Here is a 24,836-nt window from a genome sequence, read left to right as displayed (position 1 = left end):
AGCCTTTTAACATCCATGGAAACCACTGCACACTGCAAAAAAGATTCTTTATAGTGGAAAAGGTTCTTCATATTATTAAAATGTTCTTTGCACTAAGAAAAAAGTTTATTTTAAGAACTGTTTACAGAAAGTTCTTTTTGTAAGGGGTGCCAAGAGACAAATGGCTTTGCACAAGATAAACACGTATCCCTGTTTGGGGAATTTACACTTTTTTATTAGGAACCCTAAATGTATGTAATAGTATAACTCTATTAAAGTAGGCTACTTTATTATGCCATATTTGCTCAGAAGCTTATTTGCCAGTAACTTCACAACTGCCCAGAACCTGACACTCAGTGTGCATAGGTAAGAGACTGTCCTTCAGGCCTCTAGTAAAAACCTAAATTAACTAAAGTTTTTTACTTTAGTTAAAGAGGAAAGTATTTCTTCCACTTGCTGCAATTTATCAGAACAAGCCATTATTTAGTAGTTTTGGGTTTTTTTGGTCCGACATCCTAAATGTTCTGTCTACTGAACCAATATATATATATATATATATATATATATATATATATACACTGAATAACCATTTTGTTAATGAAAGCACCTAATAATTAGGATATCTGGGGGTGACTCAGTAATATTAAGTTATTTCATGCCAATTTATTTGACCCACAGCTGATTTGAACTATGTGAAAGGGTGAAAATGAAAATTGTTATTCAGAGAAAACAGATGTTTAACATCTTCATTTCGTTCCAAACAGCATAACTGATGCCGGTTGAACACTATAAATGTAGGATAAATAATGGTTTGAAGAAAGAACTGACTTGCTAATCCCACACAAAATAAATATTATAACAGCAATCTCAGTATAAAGATTTTGTGTAGATTAAAGACCATAACACTAAGCACAGTGTATGTTTTATGAAATACCCTGCATATAGCATACACAATGATTCACCATTTGCCTTTATAGCATATTGCCAGTGAATACATTGAAAGTAAATGGTGACTGGAGCACTCTTTTATGGTCAACAGATAAATACTGGTTCTAAACAACATTAGGGAGAGATGGTGATGATCTTTGGGTGTGAACAACCCCTTTAATCACAATGGCTAACATTATTGTGGTTCCTATAGGGTTCCTGCTCATTGTGATGTTTTTAATTTACTTTTGCAACTTTTCATAGAAATGTTCGGATGACAGTAGCGCACAAACAAGCAAAAGCAACCTCGTTCAGTAATGTTTTTCACTGTATTCTCTCACCATTGTTTTGTTAACCCAAGTGGGCTCTGTGTTGGTGCACAGCTGAGCCAATAGCGTGTCATCGTGGGCTGGCTTTCTGCTATGCACGAGGAAACTATCGTAACTGATGGGTGTAGACATACTTCTCCGCCAATCATGTGCGTCGAGAGGAGGGGATATAGGAGCGCTTCAACCAATCACGTTGGTTTAGAGGCGGGAGGTACACAGGGATACTTGCGCAATGTATTTGACACTCCTCTCGACCAATCATTGACACGAGTGGGCGTGGGGACTTAAAATTTCGTCCATCTAAATCATTTGTGGGCATGTATAATATTGACATGTCCCGCCCACTGGCCGGTCTGCAGACTCGCACAAATACAGTTGTGTGTTTCATAAAAATGCACTCAGATGCGTCAAGTAAGTACAATAGTACGTTTTCACTGCTATTCGTATTCTGTCGACCTGTGATGGCAATTGCGAACTTGCTGCACCCTGACAAGTCGCCGTGACTTCTTTTAAGATGTATGATTCGCTGTATTGACGCATTTTGTGAGTAAAGTAGCCGTTACCCGAGCATACAAATCATCAGATTGACTCTGAGCTTGCTAGCTGCTCTCTTTGTGTTTTTACTCCGATGTCTTGGGCGCTTGCAAGCGACAACGACCTTGCAAGGAATAACGCTGCATTTTAGCCTTCTTTGCTTGAGTATATACAGCAATCCGAGCAAGGTATCTGATCCTATTTACACAATACACTTGTACACTAATTACCTTTAATACCCAAATAACCTTAAGGGATCCATCTCCTCACACCTCGAGTGAGCAGTGCAAAGCAACCGAAGAGCAAGTGAAAGATTGTTTTTTTAGAGCTAAACGGGTCGTTTTTTTTCGAGAAAACTGCGGAAAAATGACAGGGGGTGAAAATTGTGACGCAGTTGTGTAAAAAATTAGTGCTTGCAAACACGTCGGATGTGATCTGGCGCATTACTGTACGTCCCTATGAAAGATCAACTGCATGTCGTTATGAAAGAAATGTCTTTGATCAAAGATAGAAAATCTTTTTTGCAGCATTTGGGTCGCATTCATCAGTTGGGGAGAGTACCGATTGAAATTATGATTTGAGGAATTCTGGGAAATGTGGTTTATTCAACCGAACCATTTCATTGGCAAACACAGGCGTTGTTTGTCATTAGACTACATTCCCCAGAAGTCCACAGACTCTCCAGATACTTTGTAAAGTCGTTGCAAGTTGTGCGTGTATACACTCATATGTGAACTATGTGGCGGAAAATCCTATTTTCAACTGCAGTCAATTATAGAGATGTGAATGTTTGAAATGTTTTGGTGTGAATTCGAGTAATACTGTTTCTTACATGTTTTGGGTATTTCATATCCACTGGCATTCCTGACAACTGCGTCACACGTTCACAAATAGTCTCATTTTATGTCTAGTTTGCTTTTAATAAGGTCCTGGATTATATACCGGATTATGTTTAAACTGGATATCTTTCATTAACTCTGAATTTAATGTTGTTTCAGGGGCTTGTCTACTCGCACAGCGCTTGTACAGAAAGGCCTGCACCGATACGTAATTTTCTAGATCTGAATAACGAGAACGTGGAAGTTTATAATGTGTGCAGAATGAATCATATGCGTATGTCATTTTCACATTGCTATGTCTCTGTCTTCAATCCCTCTATAAATGCATAATACTAACCTACTTTTCATGCGCCAGCACATTGTTTTATTCTTTGAGCATTGTAATTAGGTTTTTCCACTTCGACTAAACGGTCTAATAAATACCTAATAATTTATTATTCATATTATTTGAAAACAAGCTTCAAAACAAGTAAAGTTAATGAAATAAAAGTTACATCAAATATAAGCAGTAAGCATTTACAGTATAGAAGGGATTACTATAGACCACCTTTGCCATGTTATTCATTTCATTATAACAAATGAAAATAAGATCCATGCACTTCAAAATAGAGCTTCTTTATGCTTTAGAATGTGATATTTCTTTCCATTGCACTGCATGAGGACAATTTTTAGACACTGAGGCATAGTGGACCTTTAAAAAGATGCCATTAGCTTTTCACAACCCACATCTATTCATATCTGAATATCATTTTTGACATTTAGGCTATATGATCTTGAAGAATACCCTGAATGGAAAAACTGGATCTAAAGGTAAATTGATGACCGAAAGAGAATTGGCATTACTGACTTTCTTCGAAAACAATTCAGTTGCGTCACCTTATCACATACAGTGAATTAATGCATCTTCTGAAGTGTTAGGCTACAAGCTTGTGGAATATTGCTTTGTACCTTTTGTCCAACTGGTGTTTAAGTATATCCTTGTAAGCCTGTTTCAATCTGTACTTGGCTCTCTGTGCATATTTATTCTTAAATATATCTGATCTCAAATCTTTTTTCACAAATTCGCTAGGACCTGATATTAACATGCTAGAGAAATATGGCCTCCACTCTGGCATTTACTTTCTTGATGAAACCATACTTGATAATATAAAGATTATGGATGACAGTGTTGGTAGCCGGCTATATTCATAATGAAGACACATAGAGCAGTTTAATGCATACTGTATGCATTAGCCTATTAGAAACACTTCAAAATCTCACATGGTCTCTCATATTTCCTTGTCATTTTACAGGCTGACTGGAGCAGATGCTTCTTTCCCATGTCCTCAATAATTTCAACGTATACACTGTGCGAACATATATACACACCACAACAAGCAACACACAGAAACCTATGTACAGCCCAGATGCTTGTACATAACTGCCAGGAGTAACAGATGTTTATTTTTATATGTCCCTCACAGATTTCCAGCTGAACTCTCATTTGTCCACACTGGCCAGTATCCACAAGATCTACCACACCCTGCACAGGCTGGTAAATATGGACTCAGTTTGCATGCGTTTAAATACTCATCAGCTTTATTGCCAGATTTAACATGCATGCCTTTAAATAGTTTAAACCAAGAGCATTTATACAGGTGTGGTTTGTGCACATTTTCATCACTAGATGATTGACTTTTTTGTTTCAGTGTGATTCTGGCAGGTAGGCCAATAAACCAACCTAAAATCAACAAAGTATTCAGTTTTATTCAAAACATGCTTGCTTTAAGGTCCTTACCGAAGTATAAGAGAACCAGTGCATCAAGACTGATTTCTGTGTTGTTTATTAAGTGAAGCAATTAGAAAACACATGCATCAAACTCTCTGAGATACTAAATCTTTTCTTTGCTATAGTTGAATTCAGCAAATAAAGGTTTGTGATTATGATTACGATTTGAAAGCACTTGAACATTTGTCTGATTTGTCAGCCTTCAAACTGTCTTCAAACATGACTTTTAAAAGAGAAAACTTTAGAATTAGAATAGATAGTTCATGCAGATTTTTAGACATATCTGCACTGTATTTAGTAAATTAGCATAATCATGATGTAAAATATTTCTCACAAAAAAACCCTAAACAAACAGGCGAGGGATAGCAGATCGTAAAACTATATGTAAACATATATACACACACATACATATATATATATATATATATATATATATATATATATATATATATATATATACACACACACACACATACATATATACACACACACACACATACATATATACACACACACACATATATATATATATATATATATATATATATATATATATATATACACACACACACACACACATACATTATATATATATATATATATATATATATATATATATATATATATATATATATATATATATATATATATATATAATATTTATTTTTATATATATATATATATATATATATATATATATATGAATAATAAAATTGCATGCAGAATTTAGCAAATGTGATGACAGCTGATATTGTTGTGTGAATATTATTAGATCAGGCCATAAATCTCTATACCTTGGTTATAGGACAGTTGTTGCTCTTATATTGAGATTAATGCAAAAGCTGACAGTGCTGTACTGGCCGGTGTTGCTTGTCTTGGTAGATTAGCATTGTGGGATAGCAGTGTTTGGCTATATGTGAGGTTGGGACACTCAACAGCTTTATTACATACTACAAATTAACCTTTGATCAAGTAATTTACTTAAATAACTACCCTCATAACCCTGATTCACACAGAATTTTGTTCTACATTAGCTTATTTCCAGAACTCTCCTCTCCGAGAAGAGCACAGGCAGCATCTATAAAGGTTACAAGAAAATAAGACTATCAGCCACCTACATCACACATATACACATGCTTACTTTATTCTGTTTATGGTGCGGTGCTAATAGCTGCTACTCTGCTGCAGAATGTTGTTTGAGTAAGAGCGAGAAAGAGTGATTGTGGGTGTTTCTTTTTCACCATAGAACCTGACAGAAGACGTCGGCCCAGAGACTCACGGTACAGGTAGTGACTTCAAATGACACCATGCTCCTCCATCCCTCCATAACCTTATCAACTAATATCAAACATATTTTTGAAACTTGCATCATATGTTTCCTTTTTTTTTTCTTCTTCTACACAACTGTCCTGAAAACATGCAGGCCATCTTAAGCAAATTAAATGAGGACATATCACTCGTTTGAGGGAGGGAATGACTGAAAAAGGGACACAAAATCACAGAGAAAAATCATACTCTTTGTGTCGTGTTTGTCTCTCTTTTCCAGCCTGCTGCTCCAGAGCCATGCCCCCCAGGAAAAAGAGGAGACCCACTGCTGGAGATGACCTGTCTGCTAAGAAGAGCCGGCAGGATAAGTATGCTCAAAACATTCACCTTTCCATTCATCCATCCATCTCTCCAGCCCTTCAGCTCTGTCCATTTCATCGGTCCGTTGACCTTCCTTTAATTCACTCAAACATACACGCTTATCCATCTATCTGACTTCTTGATTAACAAATAAACTAGTTGTCTGTCAAAGCATGTCTATTAAGAAATTCTGTATTTATGCACAGAAGGAATTGAATGTTGTTATAATAAAGTAATGTCAAAAGAAAGTTGAAATTATCATAACTTTTAGTTGTATCATCAGATCTCTTTGTGTGGGTGGATTTCTGCCCTCAGAGCATGTGTCTCTTCTTGTTTGTATCAGATGTCGCACGTTCGTGCTTTAATGATTATACAAGTGTGTGTTAATGTGTGTTTAAATAGCCTTCGCTCAGTCCTTGTCTATTCATTTCAGTGTTTACAGAAAACAGGAGACATTGCAAATTCAGGAAGCTGAAGCTTTTTCTAGCAAGAGATGTCTAGAATGGTTCTACGAATATGCAGGTACGTGGGCATAATTTTCATATTGAGTTTGTCACAATGCTATGAACTATTGCAATTGTATATCACTTTGATTTTATTAGTAAGGTCTTAAAAAGAGCATAATCACATCAGAATCTGGTGCGCCTATATAATTTGACTTGATAATGTGTAGAAGGCAGTGAATAATGTCAGCTAAATGTAGGCTTTTTTGGATTCAGAATTCCATCCTTGTGTCTTCAGACACTTTCCAAATGAAGTTAAGATGTGAATAGAATGACTATAAGTATATACTAGCATGTATTTGGAAACTTGTCTGAATTTGTGAACTTCTCTGAAAAAATGTCTGAAGTTCATTGCATGCAAAATATCAAATATGAAGATAAATATCAAAGGAAGTGGCATCTGCAAAAAAATGCTTTTCTTAGAGCTAACTTCACTTTTTCAATTATTTAGAAACAATTGGTCTCAGAGTCATTCTTTTTGGGAATATATAAAGTCAGTTCCTATTAAGTTCAAAGTGCCCTGCTGGCACATTAACATGTGAACATGTTCCACAGACGTTTGACAACTAGAAAGACTTTTTGTTTTTATTTTAAACGGTATACCTATTGCTTAATATTTTGAAATCTAAGTTAACAAACTTGCATTTTTGTAAAATGTTTTGATTGAATTATGCTTGTTCTGCAGTTCTTTAAAACAGATGCCATGTTTTTAATGTAATGCAAAGACATTTATGCATTTTTAATTGTGGCTTAATTGTCTAAACGCTTTTTGGGGCCACTGTATATGATAGTAAATTGTGTCTGAATGTGTTGTATAAATAGGGTGCGACGATGTTGTTGGACCGGAGGGCATGGAGAAATTCTGTGAAGACATTGGAGTGGAGCCAGAGAATGTTAGAAAACTAAACTGACCTAATATGATTTCATAGTTTACTCTAAAAATAACTTGTCAGTACTTTTACATTTTAATGTATGTTTGTACACAGGTAGTGATGCTGGTATTGGCCTGGAAGCTTGATGCCCAGAGTATGGGTTACTTCACTTTACAGGAGTGGCTCAAGGGAATGGGCTCATTGCAGTATGTCTGGCCAAACATGGAACTTAAATGCATCTACTGCCATGCTACTACACTTATTCTCATCCCAACCTTCACATTTCCTCTTCTTCTGTCATACGCAGATGTGACTCTACTGAAAAACTCAGGAACTCTCTAGACTACCTGAGGTCTGTCCTCAATGATGCCACCAGTTTCAAGCTCATTTACCGATATGCCTTCGACTTTGCCAGGGTAAGAGTGACTGTGTATATGCATTAGGACAGATGATTGAGGAACATTAATCACCGTTCACTTTAGAAGCTCTGGTCTTCTTTTAATACATCAACACTATATTTGGTTATGCCAGTGGCTGTGCATCTGGAACCTTTCTGTGTTTTTTTTTTTCTTCCCTGCGTGCATGCTGGGCACATCACAGTCCTTCAGTTACAGCAGACAAGGGCTTGAGACTGCTGAGAGATGGTGCTATTTTGGGGTGTTTCACCTCTTTGTCTGCTCAGCAGAAGTATCTCTTGTCCAGATAGCTGATTTTCTTTTTTTCACTCCCTTGGTATGAATTGTAAAGCGACTGGACCTTTGCTGAGTGAAGCTCTTACTGGAGCCATTCGATAGGGCCAATAAAGTGGAGGAGTACAAATAAATAGTTTGTGGCAACCTTGAATGGATAACATGACATTCATCCTGTCTAGATGAAACAGAATTGTTCATGTCTGGACTCATCTTGTGCACTAGTATCATATTATGGCAGTTAGAGTGATTTTTAAAGACAATATCTATTTTTGCTTATCAAGGTGCAGGGACAATAATCATGTCTGCCCTCAGGTGGTTGTATTATCGTTTCAAGTTCTGACTGCTTAGAGCAGTGGTTTTCAAACGCGAGACTTAAAAAATGGGTCGCCAGGCTAATTTAAGGAAAACGTATGTAACCAAGTTCAAGACTCAGGAAAGAAGCAACTAAATAACATAAACAACAAAACGAAAGTAACCGGCAGCCGCCTCAGGTCAGAATCAAATATGTATTTGAATTTGTGCTCTGTTTTTGCAGCGTTGTACATTGTAGCAAATCAGAGACATATCTGTTGATTTCTATAACGCAATGGCCAATCAGAGGAGCTTTAGTGAGTCAGAATCCACTCACCGCTCAGAACGCGAGTGTTCTTGTTCAGTCCAGAGTTCTGGAAGCTCGCGACGCGAATCCTCTGATTATAATGAACAAAGTGTAGGTGATGTAAATAAGAGATTAATTGTGCTGTGTTGACAGATTCATTGATTATATAAACTGAAATGAGTGACAGCTTTTTAAGGAAGCACACTTTGCGTGCTATCTTTGCTGTATATAGCCTATTCTCCATTCAGAATTTGAATAAAATTTGTTTTTCATGCTGCTAAGAGGATCAATGTGGTGTACTTGCAACAAACTTTTGGAAGTGACATCCGCATATTGTTTCGAAATCGCAATGACATTGTGATAATCATAACTATGTATGGACTGGACAAAATATGATATGTCAGAATAGAGGTGCATGAAAGCAAGCACCCTCAATAATTTCAGAAGCACCGACAGTGATTTGATTTTGGAACAGAGCATCCTTCCGGAGCTCTACGGTGGGACTCGAGATCGGTCTGTAGCGCAGTTGTCTTTCCTTCCTTTTTTCTTTCTTTCTTTTACATATATATATATATATATATATATATATATATATATATATGGGTCGCATCAATTTAAAAAGAAAAAAAAAGTTTGAAAACCACTGGCTTACAGTATAGAGTACACAGTACACTAAATTCCAAAGCGAAGCAACCTGGTTGGGTCATTTAGAGATTGTTACCTCACCACCATAATTGCCAGCTAAGTATTTTTATTGTGATGTATGAACTTGTATTCAGACTCTTTAAACTTTAATATTATTCCACCCCTTTGTAGGAGAAGGATCAAAGGAGTTTAGACTTAAATACTGCCAAGTGCATGCTGGGACTTCTGCTTGGGAAGACCTGGCCATTGTTTCCAGTGTTTAACCAGTTTCTAGAAGTAAATATTTGAATCTTTACAGTCTATCAGTGTCACTTCAGTTATTTTTACATGACCAGTCAAATGTTTGAACACACCTTCACATCCATTATTACTACTCACTACTATTATTATTATTAAAGGGGTAGTTGACTCAAAAATGAAATCATTCTGTCATCATTCACTCACCCTGATGTCTTTCCAAAACAGTATGACCTTTTTCTTCTGTAGAACATAAAATAAGATATTTTGAAGAATGTTGGTAACATTCTTCAACAGCAACAACAAAACACTTCTTTCATCAAAAAACAAGTAAGTCATGCAGTTTTAGAACAACACAAGGCTCAGTAAATGTTGACATTTCACTTCATTTATCACTTTAAAGTCATGAAAATGACAATGGAATAATACAAACTTTGAAATGACATAAACCTCAAAAAGACAAAAAATTTAAAACTAATTTTAAAAAATTGTTTCTTATATTTGAGCATATATTTGATGTTCAGCCAACTTCATGCATCATGGGACACTTTTTAAATGGTATTGAGAGCATTGACTGTTTTTTTGTTCCAACTCATCCTTTTAAGGGATAGTTCACCCAAAAATGAAAATTGTCATTTACTCAACCTCATGTCGTTCCAAACCTGCATGAGTTTCTTTCTTATGTTGAACATAAAAGAAAATATTTTGAAGAATGCTGGTAATAAAAAAGTTGGGGACCAACAGCTGTTTGGTTATTCAAAATATCATCTTTTATGTTCAACAAAAGAAAGAAACTCGTACAGGTTTGGAACGAGATGAGGTTGAGTCAATGATGTGAGCATGAAAATGATGCAAATGTATGGAGTACAAATATTTGACTGGTAGTTTATACAGATATATGCACATCAATACATATTTGTCTTATAATTAAGTCTGAAATTTTTAACAATTTTCCCCTTTTTTTCCACAGCAATCTAAGTATAAGGTTATAAATAAAGATCAATGGTGCAATGTTCTAGAGTTCAGTAGGACTATCAATCTTGATCTCAGTAACTATGATGAGGACGGGGCCTGTGAGTACAAGCACTCACACTTAAACATACTTGTTATAATCACCTCCCAGTTTAGACATCCATCATTCTTTTGTACAATACAGCTGGAAGTACATCAGATTTGTCTTTGGACTCATTTTTCCTTTTTCCTCAGGGCCAGTGCTTTTGGACGAGTTTGTGGAGTGGTATAAAGACCGAGAGATGTCGTAGCGACAGCTTCCCCACGCCTACCACCATCACCAACTAGATAGACCAACTAATCGCCAACAATCACCATGACAATGACGACAGAAACGGCTTTGAAACAAACATCTAGAAAACAAAGTACAAATCAATACTGAAGTGTTTGGGAAAGACTGATGGTGGCCCCTGGTGCTGAGGGCTTGAGTGTGTGAGTGTTTGCATAGAATGTAATTATCAATGCACATGTTTGTATGTCGCCCTTTTAGCCGGGGCCATAGGAGGGTCACTGGTGGTTGTGTGTTGGAGAAACAGCACCTCACCGACTCCACCTAATGTCCCCCATAGCCCACAATGCATTGTGGGTAAGCACACGGCCAGTCTTGGTGCCGCCTTCCCACCCCACTGTGATGTTTCATATTGCTGTGAATGTTTCAATAGGCTCTTATAAGGAGGATGAACTTGGATTCTCCACAATGCAGGGTAGGTAAAACTCCCATACTGTCGGAAGTGTAGGTAATTTAGGCCTGAAAGGAAAGGAAAGAGAAGAACCTGCTTGGCTTTTTACTGAAGGTCAGTGACTTCTTACTAAGGTTCAAAATGGAAATAGCTTACAGTGTCACTCTGCTGAAGTGGTCCAAACACTGTTAACTATGGCTTTTATGTTGGAGGATGATGACAGTCAGGGCATGTTACCATAGATACACAGTGACCTTTGCCATAAGTTTTATTTTTACCAGTCTCACTGCACTTGGATGCCATTTAATAAAGCGCACCACATGCAAGAGTGTCAAAGACATTCTGCTGTAAGTACTTCCAGTGGTGTTGTTATATCAGTATCCCTTTCACCATTTACATTCTTGATTTTGATTATGAGATCAACAAGAACAGCTTTACTGTTCATAACTTGAAAAACAGTGGGTTATACTTATCGTGAGCGTAGAGCCCAGTATCTTTTTCCTGGCTCGCATTACCATTGTGTATTCGCACTGCAATGGCAAGATATGGCCATCTTGTAGAGGATTGTGAGCAGGTTAAAGTGACTCTGGAATGCATTCACTATATCATTTGATTTCTTAGCAATGTAACTATACTGTGCATGTCATGGTTAAAATGACAGGACGTGGATCTAAGGGAGAGATGACGAGAGAAAGCTGTTAAAAGTGCACTTTTGATTTCTGTGATGAATTGCCACAAAAATATTAAAAACAGGTATCCTGCCCTAAACACTGGCACTCCTTTGGCCACATCCTCTTCCACAGATCTTGTGGTCAAATGTGATCACCTTAACCCATAGTGACCAATGCCTAGCAACTATTTAACGTTCTAGTTATGTTTGTAAAACTGTTGAGTTTTGTCTATGGCTGTGGCGTGAAGCTAACTTGTCATCTGAACAAGAAAAAAAATGCATGCATGCATTCTGCAATTAGAGCCGTCTTTGTGAATGAATGAGAATTTTTCTTTTTGTACTTTTTTTTTTTTTTTTTTTGGCTCTTGTTTATTTTTTGTACAGGTATTTGTAGAAGTGGACTTTTTTTGTGCTTAATTTGGGTATCCGCGGTCATGCAGTCTTAACGCTTTATGAAAAACATGATTGTGTGATGGTATTTAGAGCTTAAACACACTTGTAACCTCATCTGTTGAGATGTTCTTCTCTGCATTGCCTTCTCCACCATCTCCACCAAGTGCTAAACTACCATGTACATGAGTGACTGCAGCATTTCAGTATATCTGCAATTTCATGTAAACATACTAATTTTATGTTCATGTCATACAGAGGCAGACAAAATCATTATTAACTTTATTAAAGCTTATTTAGGCTAACAAAAAAGGGTTACAAAACATTTTTGTTCTGTTTTAGGATTTTTTTTCTTCTACTTTTTCTGAAAAGGTTGCTCACCATAAATTATTTATCAAGTATTCACCCAGCATCTAAGAAGCCAACAGTCTATGTATGCTGTGCATGCTGGCCAGAATCCATTTGAAAAATGTCTACAGACACTTGTTCTTGAATCCCATTCATCTGCACCTGTTTGTGCCTGAGGGAAATAGTGGTTTTAAAATTATTTCAACAGATAGACAAGTTCCCTGTGTTGTTATGACTGTTGCTTTTGTTGGGGGAGTATGTAATGCAGAGGGCTGAGCATTCTCATCTGACTGTATATATGTATGGATGTGTGTGTATATGTGTTTGTTTTCACTGTAACCTCTCTACATTCAGTATATATAAAGGGGTTTATTAACGAAACGTGGAGTCATTTCATCTGTTTTAGATAAAGGAATGGAAGACTTAGACTAACAACTGTTCTGAAGTTATGCTAAGACTTTACCCCTGTTTGCTGGAAAGCTAGTATTCAACGAAAACAATTAATATTTAACCCCTTAACTGTCACTCACAGTTTTCACGAATGAAAACATTTTGTAACATGATTTTGATGTACCATTTCCATGGTAATGCAATGTCTGATTTTAAAATGTGTTTCAAAGGATGAATTTTGAGATTTTAAGTTTTCAACTGATATATAATTTATGATTTCTAAAGTGTGATAGAGAAAAAGGCAACTAAGAAGACTTTCTGTGACAAAGGTCAGAACTGTTATGATGTAGATTTTTCAGGTGCACTCTTGTCATAAATTAATCTATTACTTTTCCTACATAATTTTTTAACAACAAAAGTGGTAAAATATCTATTTAGGAGTCAACGATATATAGTTTGTCATGATTAGATTAGGATTTAATTGTAAAATAGTGAAGTAAACTTAGGCGTCCCACAGAGGGGACGGGTGACAGTTAAGAGGTTAATGAAAGTGACCAAGAAACAGTGATTCAACAGCATTGGAAGAAAGTTTATAGCCCCATTAATGGATTAAAATGTGTTGTCATTGAGTGCAGTTTATAGCCTCTCTATTTTTTTTTTTAGTGCTGCACATCATGACTGATAAAATCAATACAGTGTTTATATTCTTAGACAATACACATTCTTATGTACATTCATACATTGCTTCAATGCAGAAAGAACAGAACTTCTATTTATGAAATACTGAAGTTTAGGTTATGTTCATAATTATATTACAGTATTTACAATACTTCGTAAAAAGCAAATCCCCATCCTCAAAAGCTGTGGTTTTAAAAGCATCAGCTCAAAATCATACAACATTGTTTGTCTGGTGAGTCAAAATGAACTCTTGAGCTAAATTAAATATTCCCTATACTTTGGAGTTGACTTGGAACCAAGTGTTGATGTACTCTTAGTTTTAAGGCCCTGTAAAACTGGGACTTCGGCTCCTTCTGCATGACTTGAAGTTAGTGTGTTCCTTGTAGAAACACTGCTGTAAGTATGTTCTGTTATCTCTCCATAATCTGCTGGTGATCTGTCCTGCTGTTCGCCGCCTTGTTGAATGGAGGGTAGGGATGCAATGTTGAACTCATCCATTTCCCTTCTCCTTTGCTGCTGTATTCTTCTGCGTTCTTGCCTTTGACGGATTTCAGAATTTTCTCTGAGATACTCTCTGGATTCCTCCTGTTCTAGGGGAGGTGGCGATGTCTGTGGAACTGCTGGTGGCTCATCTTGTGGTGCTAGTACATCCACATCCACAACCTCATGTCCTACAGAGTGTTCGTCACTGGATGAGGATCTTGACTTCTTTAACTTTGACTTCAGGCCAGTCTGTCCTACTGAACTGCCCATAAGCTGTCCTTTCATAATATTGTCCTTGGAAGTAAACTCAGAGGTCCTTGATTCTGACTGGGTCTTTATTATTAATGCAGAACCTTTTTTCATTGAGGCAGGAGGTGACACTTCAGATGATAAACTGGACCATGTGGTTTCAAAGTAGGTATTTGTAGTAGGTGTTAAATCTCTTTTCATTAATTTGGTTGAAGATGATGGTTCACTCTTTGTGAATGCAATGTACCTCTTTACCTTTGGGAAGTTATCAAGAGATACACCAGTTTCTTGAAAGAAATTTCTGTCTGTTTTTCCAATGATATTAGCAGATGGTTTAACAGCTGAAGTGCTCGATATCTTTGTTTCTTGACCTACCCTTGATATTCCAACTCTTTCAGCTAAGACAGCAGTTGATGCCCGAGCAGGATATTGACTTTCAATAGGTGTGAATTGAATGTATCTCTTAACTCTCGGTAGATTTTCAGATGAAGTGATCTGTGTCTGTGATGCTTTTTTATTTTCATTAGTAGATGGTTGTACATAATCTTCAACTGAAGTGCTGGATCCCCTTAATTCTGTTGCTATCATCTTTATGGATTTAGCAACACCTGAAGACGGAAGTTTTGACTGTGCAGAGGAATAAGGTTCACATTGTGTGAATTCAATGTACCTCTTTACTTTAGGGATTTTGTCAAGAAATTCACCTGTTTCTCCAATGATATTGCCATCATTAGTAGATGGTTTATCATCTTCAGATGAAGAGCTTGGTCTCTTTGTCTCTTTAGCTTCAACAGATACGTTGACTCTTTCAGCTGAGAGAGAAGTTGTTGTCTGAGCTGAAGATTGACTTTCAGGATGTGCGAAATGAATGTATCGCTTAACTTTTGGTATTTTATCAAGATGTGCTCCAGTATGTCCACCAAAATAGTCTTCCTTAGAGGTGACGTCATCCTCAGATGAAGTGCTTGATCTTCGAGTTTCTAAAATGACCTCAGATATTCCAACTCTTTCAGCTGGTAGAGAAGTTGTTGACTGCTCAGGGGATCGATGTGTGAACTGAATGTATCTCTTAACTCTTGATATTCTGTCAAGATGTGCTTCTGTTTGCCCAACAACACTGTCTTCCTTAACATTCTCCTTAGGAGATATTAGAGTACTAGATCCTGTTTCTGTCACCTTTACAGACTTTACAGTGCTTGGAAGAAGATATGGTGCAAGAACCTGTGAAGGTTCAGATTGTGTGAACTTAATGTACCTCTTCACTTTTGGGATTTTGTCAAAAGATTCACCTCTTTGTTTAAACGCATCATCATCAGATGAAGTACTTGATTTCCTTGTCTCTTGAACGACCCCAGATATTCCAAGTCTATTAACTGAGAGAGCAGTTGTTGTCTGAACAAGAGGTTCACTTTCATGCTTTGTGAATTGAATATATCTCTTAATCTTTGGAATTTTGTCGAGAGATGCTCCAGTATGTCCAAAGACATTGTCTTCCTTAGCAGTTAGTGTGACATCTTCCTCAGATGAAGTGCTTGATCTCCCTGTGTCTTGAACTACCCCTAATATTCCAAGTCTTTGAGCTGAGACAGCAGATGTTGACTGAGCAGGGGATTGACTTTCAGGATGTGTGAATTGAATGTATCTCTTAACTTGTGGTACTCCGTTAAGAGACACTCCTATTTTCCCAAAGCCATCGTCTTCCTGAACATCATCCTCAGATGAAGTGCTCTCCCTAGTGGCTGGTTGTTTCAATTCAGTTTCCGTCCCCTTCCTGGATTTTTCCATGGTTAAAGGACGAAATTGTGACAGATTTGAGGAGTATGGTTCAGATTGTGTGAACTTAATGTACCTCTTTACTTTTGGGATTTTGGCAAGATATTCACTCGTTTCTTCAGTGATATTCTCTTTTTTAGTAGTTGGTTTAACATCTTCCTCAGATGAAGTGCTCCATCTCCTTGTTTCTTTAGCGACAATGGTTACATTGACTCTTTCAGTTGTCTGAGCTTGAGATTGAATTTCAGGATGTGTGAATTGAATGTATCTTTTAACTCTTGGCACTCTATCAAGAGATGTTCCTGTTTGTCCAGAGACATCGGCTGTTTGTTTGACATCATCCTCAGAAGAAGTGCTCGATCTCTTTGCTTCAGATTTGGTTTTCACCTCAGTTGTGACTTGCAGTGTATCTGAAGTGGTGGGTGACACTATTGGAAGATGAGATACAGGCTGTTTAAATTGAATATATCTCTTTACTTGTGGTATTCTATCAAGAGAAATACCCATTTCTCCAAAGAATTCAGTTTCCACTTTCCCTTGTTTAACTACTCCTGAGGTTGAAGATGAAGATGTTGACTGAATGTGTTGTGGAGGAAGTTCAGTCTCCTTAAACTTAAGATATTGCTTTACTTTCGGCACTCCATCGAAAGATACGTCTGTTTTAGCAAAGAAATTATCCCTGTCATTCTGAGATCTAACATCATCTTTAGAGGTGCTGGTGAGCATAGACTTTACCGCCTCAGTTGTGGCAGTAGGACTGGATATTGATAGTGTTGGGGAAGAAGGTTCAGACTGTTTAAATGTGATGAATCTTTTTACTTTTGATACTCCATCAGAAGATACACCTATTTTCCTGAAGAAATTGTCTTCCTTGGTTGTCAGTTGATCATCATCTGATGATGAGCTATATCTCCTTGTTTCCTGTATAGCATCTTTCATAGTTAAGGAAGGTGGTGATGGCAGAGTTGGGGAATGAGGTTCAGACTGCTTGAAGTGAATGTATCTTTTCACTTTTTGAATATTTTCAGGAGATACCTGTATTTGCGTTAAATAACCCTGGTCTCCAGAGGATCTGTCAGTTGTAGCTTCAGGTTTCACTGCCATATCAATAGTGACTTTTGTAGAGGATGAAACTGATGGCACAGTTGGAGAATGATGTTTGGACTGTGTAAATTGAACATATCGCTTAACCTTTGATACTGCATCGAGATTTATTTGCCCCCAAAAATTGTTTTCTGTAGCATCAGATTTGTCATCCAACATGACAGATGTGCTAGAACTTGTCTCCACTACTGCCTCAGGCCTCTTGGTTGAAATAGGTGAAGATGTTAGAGTTGGAGAGTAAGGTTTTGGCTGACTGAATTGAATGTATCTTTTAACATTCGGCATTGTATCGACAGATACACCTATCTTCCTAAAGAAACAGTCTTCATTGGTTGTAAGTTTGATATCATCATCATCTGATGACGTACTTGATCTCCTTGATTCAGGTTGTGCCACTAGTTCAGGTGATATACTTTGCTTGTTCAAGGGCAGTGTTGTCGAACAAGGTTCAGTGCTTGAGAATTGAATATATCTTTTTACTTTTGGAAGGCCGTCATAAGATGCATCAACTTGTCCAACAAAATTTTTATCTTCAGTGGTTTGTTTCACATCATCCTCAGAGGAGAAACTAGATCTCCTGGACTCAGTTGTCACTATAAATTCAGGCATGACTACCCCAGTGGTTGGTGGAGGAGATGGTAATTGGACTTGAGGATAGGAATCAGAGTGTGTAAACTGAAGGTATCTCTTCACTTTTGGTAAATGAGCAAGGGATAAACCTTTTCCAAAGAGACTGTCTTCATAAGTGGTCACCTTAGTTTTTGACTTAGTTTGAATTTGTGATTGAAGATTCCCCTCATCTGGTTCATGTTCATGTCTCTTGAACAGTCGTGCACTTAATACTCTTAATCTCATTAGACCTTTAGGCTGTTTCTTGTCAAATACATCTGTGCTGCTGGAGGAGTTATCAAAGTCAATGTTGAGGAATTTGTTCGTGTTCTTATCTGGTGTGATGGGTCCTCTGTTCATCCCAGGTGCTTCTGTAATCTGTAATTTTGTTGGGTACTCCAAAAATTGATCATCATCTTCACTGGAAGACGATCTGTCAGTATCATAGCCTCTATTCAGTCTGTTTATACTTGACCTATAGACAGGATGGACATGGTATAGTGGCAGGCTATCATGACTTCCATAGTATGATTGATCTTGTTTTTTGTGTTTAGACTTTTTTCCTGATAAACCTTTCATGGTAGAAGTAGGTGATGATGGCAGAGATGAGGAATGCTGTTTATTCTGATTAATATACACATATTTTTTCACATTTTGACTTGTATCTTTAGATGTGGTGCTTGGCTGCAAAGATTTGATTGTTTCCTCAGTTGTGGTCTCAAGTTTAGGTCTGGATACTGACAGAGTTGGGGAAGAAGATTCAATCTGTTTAAATAAAATGTATCTTTTTACTTTTGAAACTCCATCAGAAGATACATCAAAATTGTCGCCTTTAGTTGTCAGTTCAGCATCATCATCTGAGGATGAGCTATAACTTTTTGCTTCCAGCATATCGTCTTTTTTGGTGAAGGAAGGTGATGATGACAGAGTTGGGGAATGAGGTTCAGCCTGTTTGAAGTGAATGTATCTCTTCACTTTTTGAATTCTATCAGGAGATACCTCTATTTGTGTTAAGCATTTGTTGTCTCCAGAGAATGCATCAGTGTTAGCTTCAGATTTTACCTCAATATCTGATAAGGTGTTGTTCTTCTTTGTTGATGTAGGAGAAAATGATGGCAGAGTTGGAGGTCCAAAATGAGGTTTGAACTGTTTAAATTCAACATACCTTTTAACCTTTGGCACTGTATCAAGACCCACATCTACACATATCCCAAATTTGTCATCTTCACTCTTTCTTGGGGAGTCATAAATATGCATACTCTCATCAACACCGTCTTCATGAGTAAGTGTCAAATGTATGTCTGATGGCTCCAGAGTGATATTCTCTTGTCTTATAAGAATGCCAGCACTAGGCATTCTTTCATTTAAGGTGACATCTTCATATCTATTTAAAGTGACCAAGTTTGCATAGTTCTCTGTGTCTGATTCATCCATTAACTCTGGGTTTACAACATAATTGTTTGGTCCACCTTCACTTTCACTTGAATTAGAGGAGTTTTCTATGTCAGAGAGCTCAAACTGCTTTACATCATCAACAGGAAGTTCTTTACCAAAAGGTTTGTCGAAATCAAGAACCTTTGAATCAAGGTTTATTTTGTCTGAAGGTGATCCTACTTTGCTCTGCCTCCATGTGTCATCATCCTTCAGTGGGTGTCCCAAAGCAGAGCTGGAGAGATCTCGGATACTTGACCTTTCAGAGCCGTCAGTGAAAGAAAAGCTTTCTCCACTGTCATTCCACAACTCTGGGTCCAAATGATCAACATTCTGTTCTGTCAGTCTGTTTGACCATTCTGAAAACGGCTCTGTACTAAATCCTGGAATGCTACCTGTTGTGTTTTTGTTTGCCGGTATAGTGACAGCAGGAGGGTCAACACTTTGTTCAGTTTGTTTTGAGAAGTTACCTTCCTGACTTGACTGAGATGATGTTGAAGAACTGCCCCTTCTCTTTAACTGCTTGATATCATCTGCATCTGGAATTGGCTCAAATTCCGTATCTTCGGTTGAGCAGGTTGGCAGTTTCTTACCATTTATGACTAAAGCATTTACTTCCCCTTCCTGTAGTGAACTGCTACTACTGCTGTCTGCTCTTCCTCTGTGAATCTCCATCTCAAGAGCCTGCTGTTTCCCACCAGTTATTGAGGATTTATCTTTTTCAATGGTCTCATAAAGAGCCTCGACTTCTGTGTTGCTCTCAGAGGAGCCATCTGCTTGATCATTCTCTACTGTAACATAGTAAGGCACTTGATCTTCCACCTCTGTGATTCCACCAAATGTAACTCTTGAACCCACTCTTACTTCTCGTTCTTGGTCTTCTACATCACAGTACCCTTCATTCACATACGGCTGGGGCCCAGTGGAGGAGGTTGTTGTTGGTGGTGGTGGTGGTGTAGATTGTCTCTTGGATCGTATTCTCCTCCATAATTTGTCTAAGAGTGGTCTCAAAAGAACACCAAGGATAAAGGCTACAATAAATGTAATGATGACAGAGAGGCAGACGGCAAGGACAAAATCTGTCTGGCTCCTTGTTTGCCGTACAACAGGTTCATTCCTTGGTGTGTTTTTATTTTCTTCCTCATCCAAGATGGTTGCTGCTTCCCTACGTGGTCTTGCTCCACTGCCTTTTTTATAGACATGTAGATCAAATACTGATATGTGCTCCCCTCGGAGACCTGAAATGCATACATAAAGTCCTGCTTGCTGCTCTGTTATGTCCTTAATTAGAAGTTTTGGTTGGTTATCTCTGACTTGGCCATGTGGAGTCCACCAATGAACCTGCATGATATCTAGAATACAAATAACAGGAAATTTCATCATTAAATGTGCTTTAGCATTTACATTGTTTCAGTAAATTGGACTGTGGTATACTTTATAACTTCAGTTCAGATAAAGACAAGTAAGCAGAAGTAGCACCTTGACTATCATTGCTGCAAGAAATTGATATTTGCATCCCCTCGTCCACAATCATGTTATGATAGTGACCGGAGGTGCTGGATTCATGTGTTGGACAGGTAAGCTCTGAATCCTTCAGGTGAAGCAGATCTTTTCCAGCATGATGTGGTGGAGAGGCACATACCACTTGCCAGGAAGCATCACCCATTTCAGTATCAAAGCTAATCCATCTTCTCAAAGTCTGCAAGTTGCAGTCACACGTCCACCTGTTGAAGGAGACACTGACCAAGGCATTCAGGTTTCGCAGGGACTGGTAAGTAGGAACAGGAATGGTGACCAGCAGGTTATAGCTCAGATCAAGGACCTGGATGGAATTAGTGAGTCAGTGAAAATGTTTTCCACATTTTAATGCATGCCGAGTTAGATTAGTTAATTTATGCAACCACTACAGAGTCTGTCAAAAGACGTGCCACTAGGGGGAGCACACTCACAAACGTAAAATTGCTCTTAAAATGATTTCCCTTTAGGATAAGATTACAATATCAAGTGGCAGGTATTAAAATGACACTAAAATAAGTTGAACAGTTATGAGATGTTACCTGCAGCTGTTTTAGGTCTATAAAAGCTTGTGGGTGAATGCTTATGATGCTGTTATGCTGGAGATGAAGCTCTTTCAAATGAATGCAGTTGTCCAGGTCAGTAAGACCTATCTTAGATATCTGGTTATAAGACAGCTGAAGAATCTGCAGAGAATTGATGCAGCCCAGCCCTGAAAGAGAAATGTATATTCAGAATATCAAAAGGTAAACATAATGCAATGATTAACAACCATGTGCTGATAAACTAGTTTCTAGTTAAATATAGTTTTTTGAGTCACTGACAGGCGTTGCATTTTTTTTTTTTTTTTAATCATTAGATAGCAAAGTCAGACATTTAGCAGTTGTATATATTGTTGAAATAGTTCAAATCCGAAGCAATATAATGCATTAAAAAGAGAAAAACAGTGGATGACTGAAAAGTGACTCTATAGCTTATGGATGTCCTATAAGTTAAGTGTTTGAGTGCACCTAGATTTAAATCTGAGTTCTACCTGTTACAGCTTGCCTTGCCCCCATAAAACACAAACATCTGTTTGTGCTAATATCTGTGGCTGTAACAAAACCTAGCATAGTAGTGCACTGGCTTGGAGTGCCACGTGAATCACCGCTTGTTCAAATCAGGGAGGTTCTTGCAGCAACATGGCTTGAATAACTTAAGGACTTCACTCTCAAGATGTTGGTAATGATATTCTCATTATTAACGAATAATATTTGCATATTAGTGGCTAATATTTTTTGTCTTAATATTTAAATGCAAACTATGGTGCTTAAAAAATCAAAACGTATTCAAACCAGTACATCACAAAGGTTCTTGAACACATAAAGAATTGAGTTGATTCAGAGAGGAAGGCTTACAAAGGTTCTGTCATAGAAGAGATGGGGAAGTCTCTTGCCTATTTTAAGAACCATGTTGACTGCTGAGCTGAAACGCGAGGGTCTGCTGGACAGGGGTTTATTGGAGAGAAACATTGAGGCTGTGCTCTGAATCACAAAGAGCTAAAAAACAGCTCCACCATCTAATTCAGTGCTTACAGGCTGGCCGGATTGGGATCTGCTAAGGCTAAGAGCACAATTTAAAATCTGATTCTTGGCCTTTGTTAACAAGTCCCATTGGATTTCAAACAAAAAATAACTTTCAAGGCTGACACAGAAACATTAAAAACCTGCCAAAATTGCCTATCAACTATTAATCACATCCTGGAACAGGATTTCAGAAATTATATGAAAGAATTAGCCATCCCATTGGAACAGCATGGATAGAACATTTTAAATGAACCCTAAGAGACAATATTCAAAATGTAAGGCTGATGATACATGGGGCAACTTTTTGAGCAATGTTGCTGGGCAACTTTGGTTAATGTTGCTGTCAATGGGCAACCAGGTGATACACAGGGCCCATGACCAATCTTAAGTATCCAGATAGAAATTTGTTACCTATTTTCAGTGAGAAAGTACCCAAGCAACACAAACAAGCTCAAAAAAAGTTGCTTGGCACCAGTGCTCAAAAAGTTGCCCTGTGTATCATCAGCCTCAGAGAATGGTAAGTGTTTAAATTGGCTTTCTGTTCCCCGACATTTTACAAGACCTCCAGTTAAATTTCTCTAAACAGTTTAACAAAACACTTTTTGGTGTCTATTTTAATGGTGTTTCTATTATAATCCAACTGGGTATTTACAGTGCACTTTTCCTTTTTGGAATTTTGAGTGTGAACACACTACGCATACTAATTATACTACGAAATGTCATAGAATAGTGCATAAATACACAAATCGGGACACACCTATAAGCTTACAAAACCCTAAATAGTCATCCTGCACTGTAAGACACCTTTGGACACATTAGGACTCAATGTACACATTTATGTGAAGGATGGTCAAAATACAAGGCCATATTGAAATTCATTCTCTGGAATATGTTTAGACCATTATTACCCTTTTACAGCCCGTTATGAGGCACAGGAATGCCAGCGCCCAACCCTTGTGACTAGATCACAGGTGATTTCTTTTCTCCTCATGCTGAGGGAGGATCCTGTGACTGGTTTAAATGGAATGCAATCGCAACAGATCAAAGTTCCACTGATGAGGCAGTCATTTACCACAGGGTGGAGAGTGTGTGTGGGTTTTATGAATTTGACAGATTTTACATAATAAAATGAGTTTAAATAGGATTCTATTTTCAGATAATTTAATCGTTTTTAGTAGCTGGACACCTCATCTATCTATCTAATCTGTTATTTCCTGTTTTATTTTTTATATGTTTTTCAAGTCAAAGGAAGGACAGATACTGTTTTTTTTTTTTACAGTAAGAGTGTTGAATAAGTTACTAATGCTGTAACGTAAAGTATGTATCACATACTCCTGTGGCACATACCCTTTGGTAGATGTTTTAGATGGTTTCTTTCAGCAGACAGCAATTGAAGGTCAGGTGCCCAGGACATGCATTCCTGTCCTCCGCTTGACAGGGTCCTAGTGCCTGATCGATCCTTCTTCAAAATCAGAGACAGGCTCTCCAGAGCATTACTTCCCACCCAAAGGTGCAGAAGTCCCTTCAATTTTACATGACCAAAGCTGAGTGGAGCCAGAGAACGCAGGGCATTATTGGATATGTTCAAGGAAACCGCAGTTGGTGGTATACGTGTGGGAATCTCAGTCAGATCCAAAGAAGAGCAGTTCAGCAGAGGACCACGCTGGCACAGGCAGGGAACAGGACAGGCAGAAGTGGGGAAAGAATGTGTCCCCCAGAGGTGGAGGAGCAACACTGCCACACCAAGCACTGAGATGGACGCTGACATTATAGTCAGCCCTGAATGATATAAACAACAAATAACAGATTGGAGAAGTGAAAAAGTTATCCTGACGGAACGTGGCATACTCACATTTGCATGGTACTATAGAAAAGACATGCATTTTTTATTTATTTCATTTTACTGAGCTGTTTGGATGAAAGCAGAGAAATTCCCCCTCTTGAAATCCATTGCTGCACCACAAAATCAATGAAATCAATCATATGTACACGCACATATACAGAGAGTTGAAGAGAGTCTAAATTATTAAATGTCAATCCTTTAATTGCCTAAGCTTAAGGGAAAATTCAAGTAAACTTTTATACAACTCACAGATAGACTATGAAAAAATACATAGTAGATTTGTTTAAAACTAACCTTTTAGGGTAGCAATTCTCCACTCGGCTCTGTGTGTAGCTCTGGATAATTACCAACAAAACACTGAGACCAACTGAGAAATTCTTTGACTTTAACTCCAACTTCCCTAAGATCAAAGTCTGAATAACATTATGGCACCAGACACACACACACTAAGAACAATCTTTCTACAATCACTCACTTGCCCGAGTTAATGTCTTACTCAGGTTTGCTCCCTCCCAAGCATTTTAAGAATATAAAAAGTAAAATAAATA

General features: G+C 37.7%; 2 protein-coding genes across 20 annotated transcripts; one reads left to right on the top strand and one right to left on the bottom strand.

The window, feature by feature from the left end:
- Positions 1-1,565: 1,565 nt before the first annotated feature.
- dcun1d4 (DCN1, defective in cullin neddylation 1, domain containing 4 (S. cerevisiae)) lies at positions 1,566-13,928 on the top strand. Of its 18 annotated transcripts, none has more exons than XM_058755454.1 (13): positions 1,601-1,646; positions 3,371-3,418; positions 3,901-3,956; positions 4,072-4,142; positions 5,623-5,662; positions 5,923-6,010; positions 6,436-6,524; positions 7,328-7,398; positions 7,492-7,583; positions 7,685-7,793; positions 9,484-9,588; positions 10,520-10,622; positions 10,756-13,426. In XM_058755454.1, exons 6-13 carry the CDS (start codon positions 5,940-5,942, stop codon positions 10,809-10,811), a joined length of 696 nt encoding a protein of 231 aa, XP_058611437.1. In that variant the 5' UTR covers positions 1,601-1,646; positions 3,371-3,418; positions 3,901-3,956; positions 4,072-4,142; positions 5,623-5,662; positions 5,923-5,939; the 3' UTR covers positions 10,812-13,426. The 18 variants fall into 18 exon arrangements, with proteins under 18 accessions (XP_058611427.1, XP_058611426.1, XP_058611437.1 ...); XM_058755453.1 differs by lacking the exon at positions 1,601-1,646 and adding an exon at positions 2,818-2,882; XM_058755449.1 differs by having other exon boundaries at positions 1,602-1,646; positions 3,901-4,142; positions 10,756-13,425.
- On the bottom strand, positions 13,607-24,802 carry LOC131526838 (uncharacterized). Of its 2 annotated transcripts, XM_058755439.1 has the most exons (5): positions 24,583-24,802; positions 23,793-24,224; positions 21,423-21,592; positions 20,845-21,187; positions 13,607-20,717 (listed from the first exon to the last, which is right to left on the bottom strand). In XM_058755439.1, exons 2-5 carry the CDS (start codon positions 24,211-24,213, stop codon positions 13,972-13,974), a joined length of 7,680 nt encoding a protein of 2,559 aa, XP_058611422.1. In that variant the 5' UTR covers positions 24,214-24,224; positions 24,583-24,802; the 3' UTR covers positions 13,607-13,971. The 2 variants fall into 2 exon arrangements, with proteins under 2 accessions (XP_058611422.1, XP_058611421.1); XM_058755438.1 differs by having other exon boundaries at positions 23,793-24,802.
- Positions 24,803-24,836: the final 34 nt, after the last annotated feature.

Source organism: Onychostoma macrolepis, chromosome 20, assembly GCF_012432095.1.
Source record: "Onychostoma macrolepis isolate SWU-2019 chromosome 20, ASM1243209v1, whole genome shotgun sequence".
NCBI classification, from domain to species: Eukaryota; Metazoa; Chordata; class Actinopteri; order Cypriniformes; family Cyprinidae; genus Onychostoma; species Onychostoma macrolepis.
Note: the sequence above shows the minus strand (reverse complement) of the source record. Positions and strands in the feature narration are given on the sequence as shown.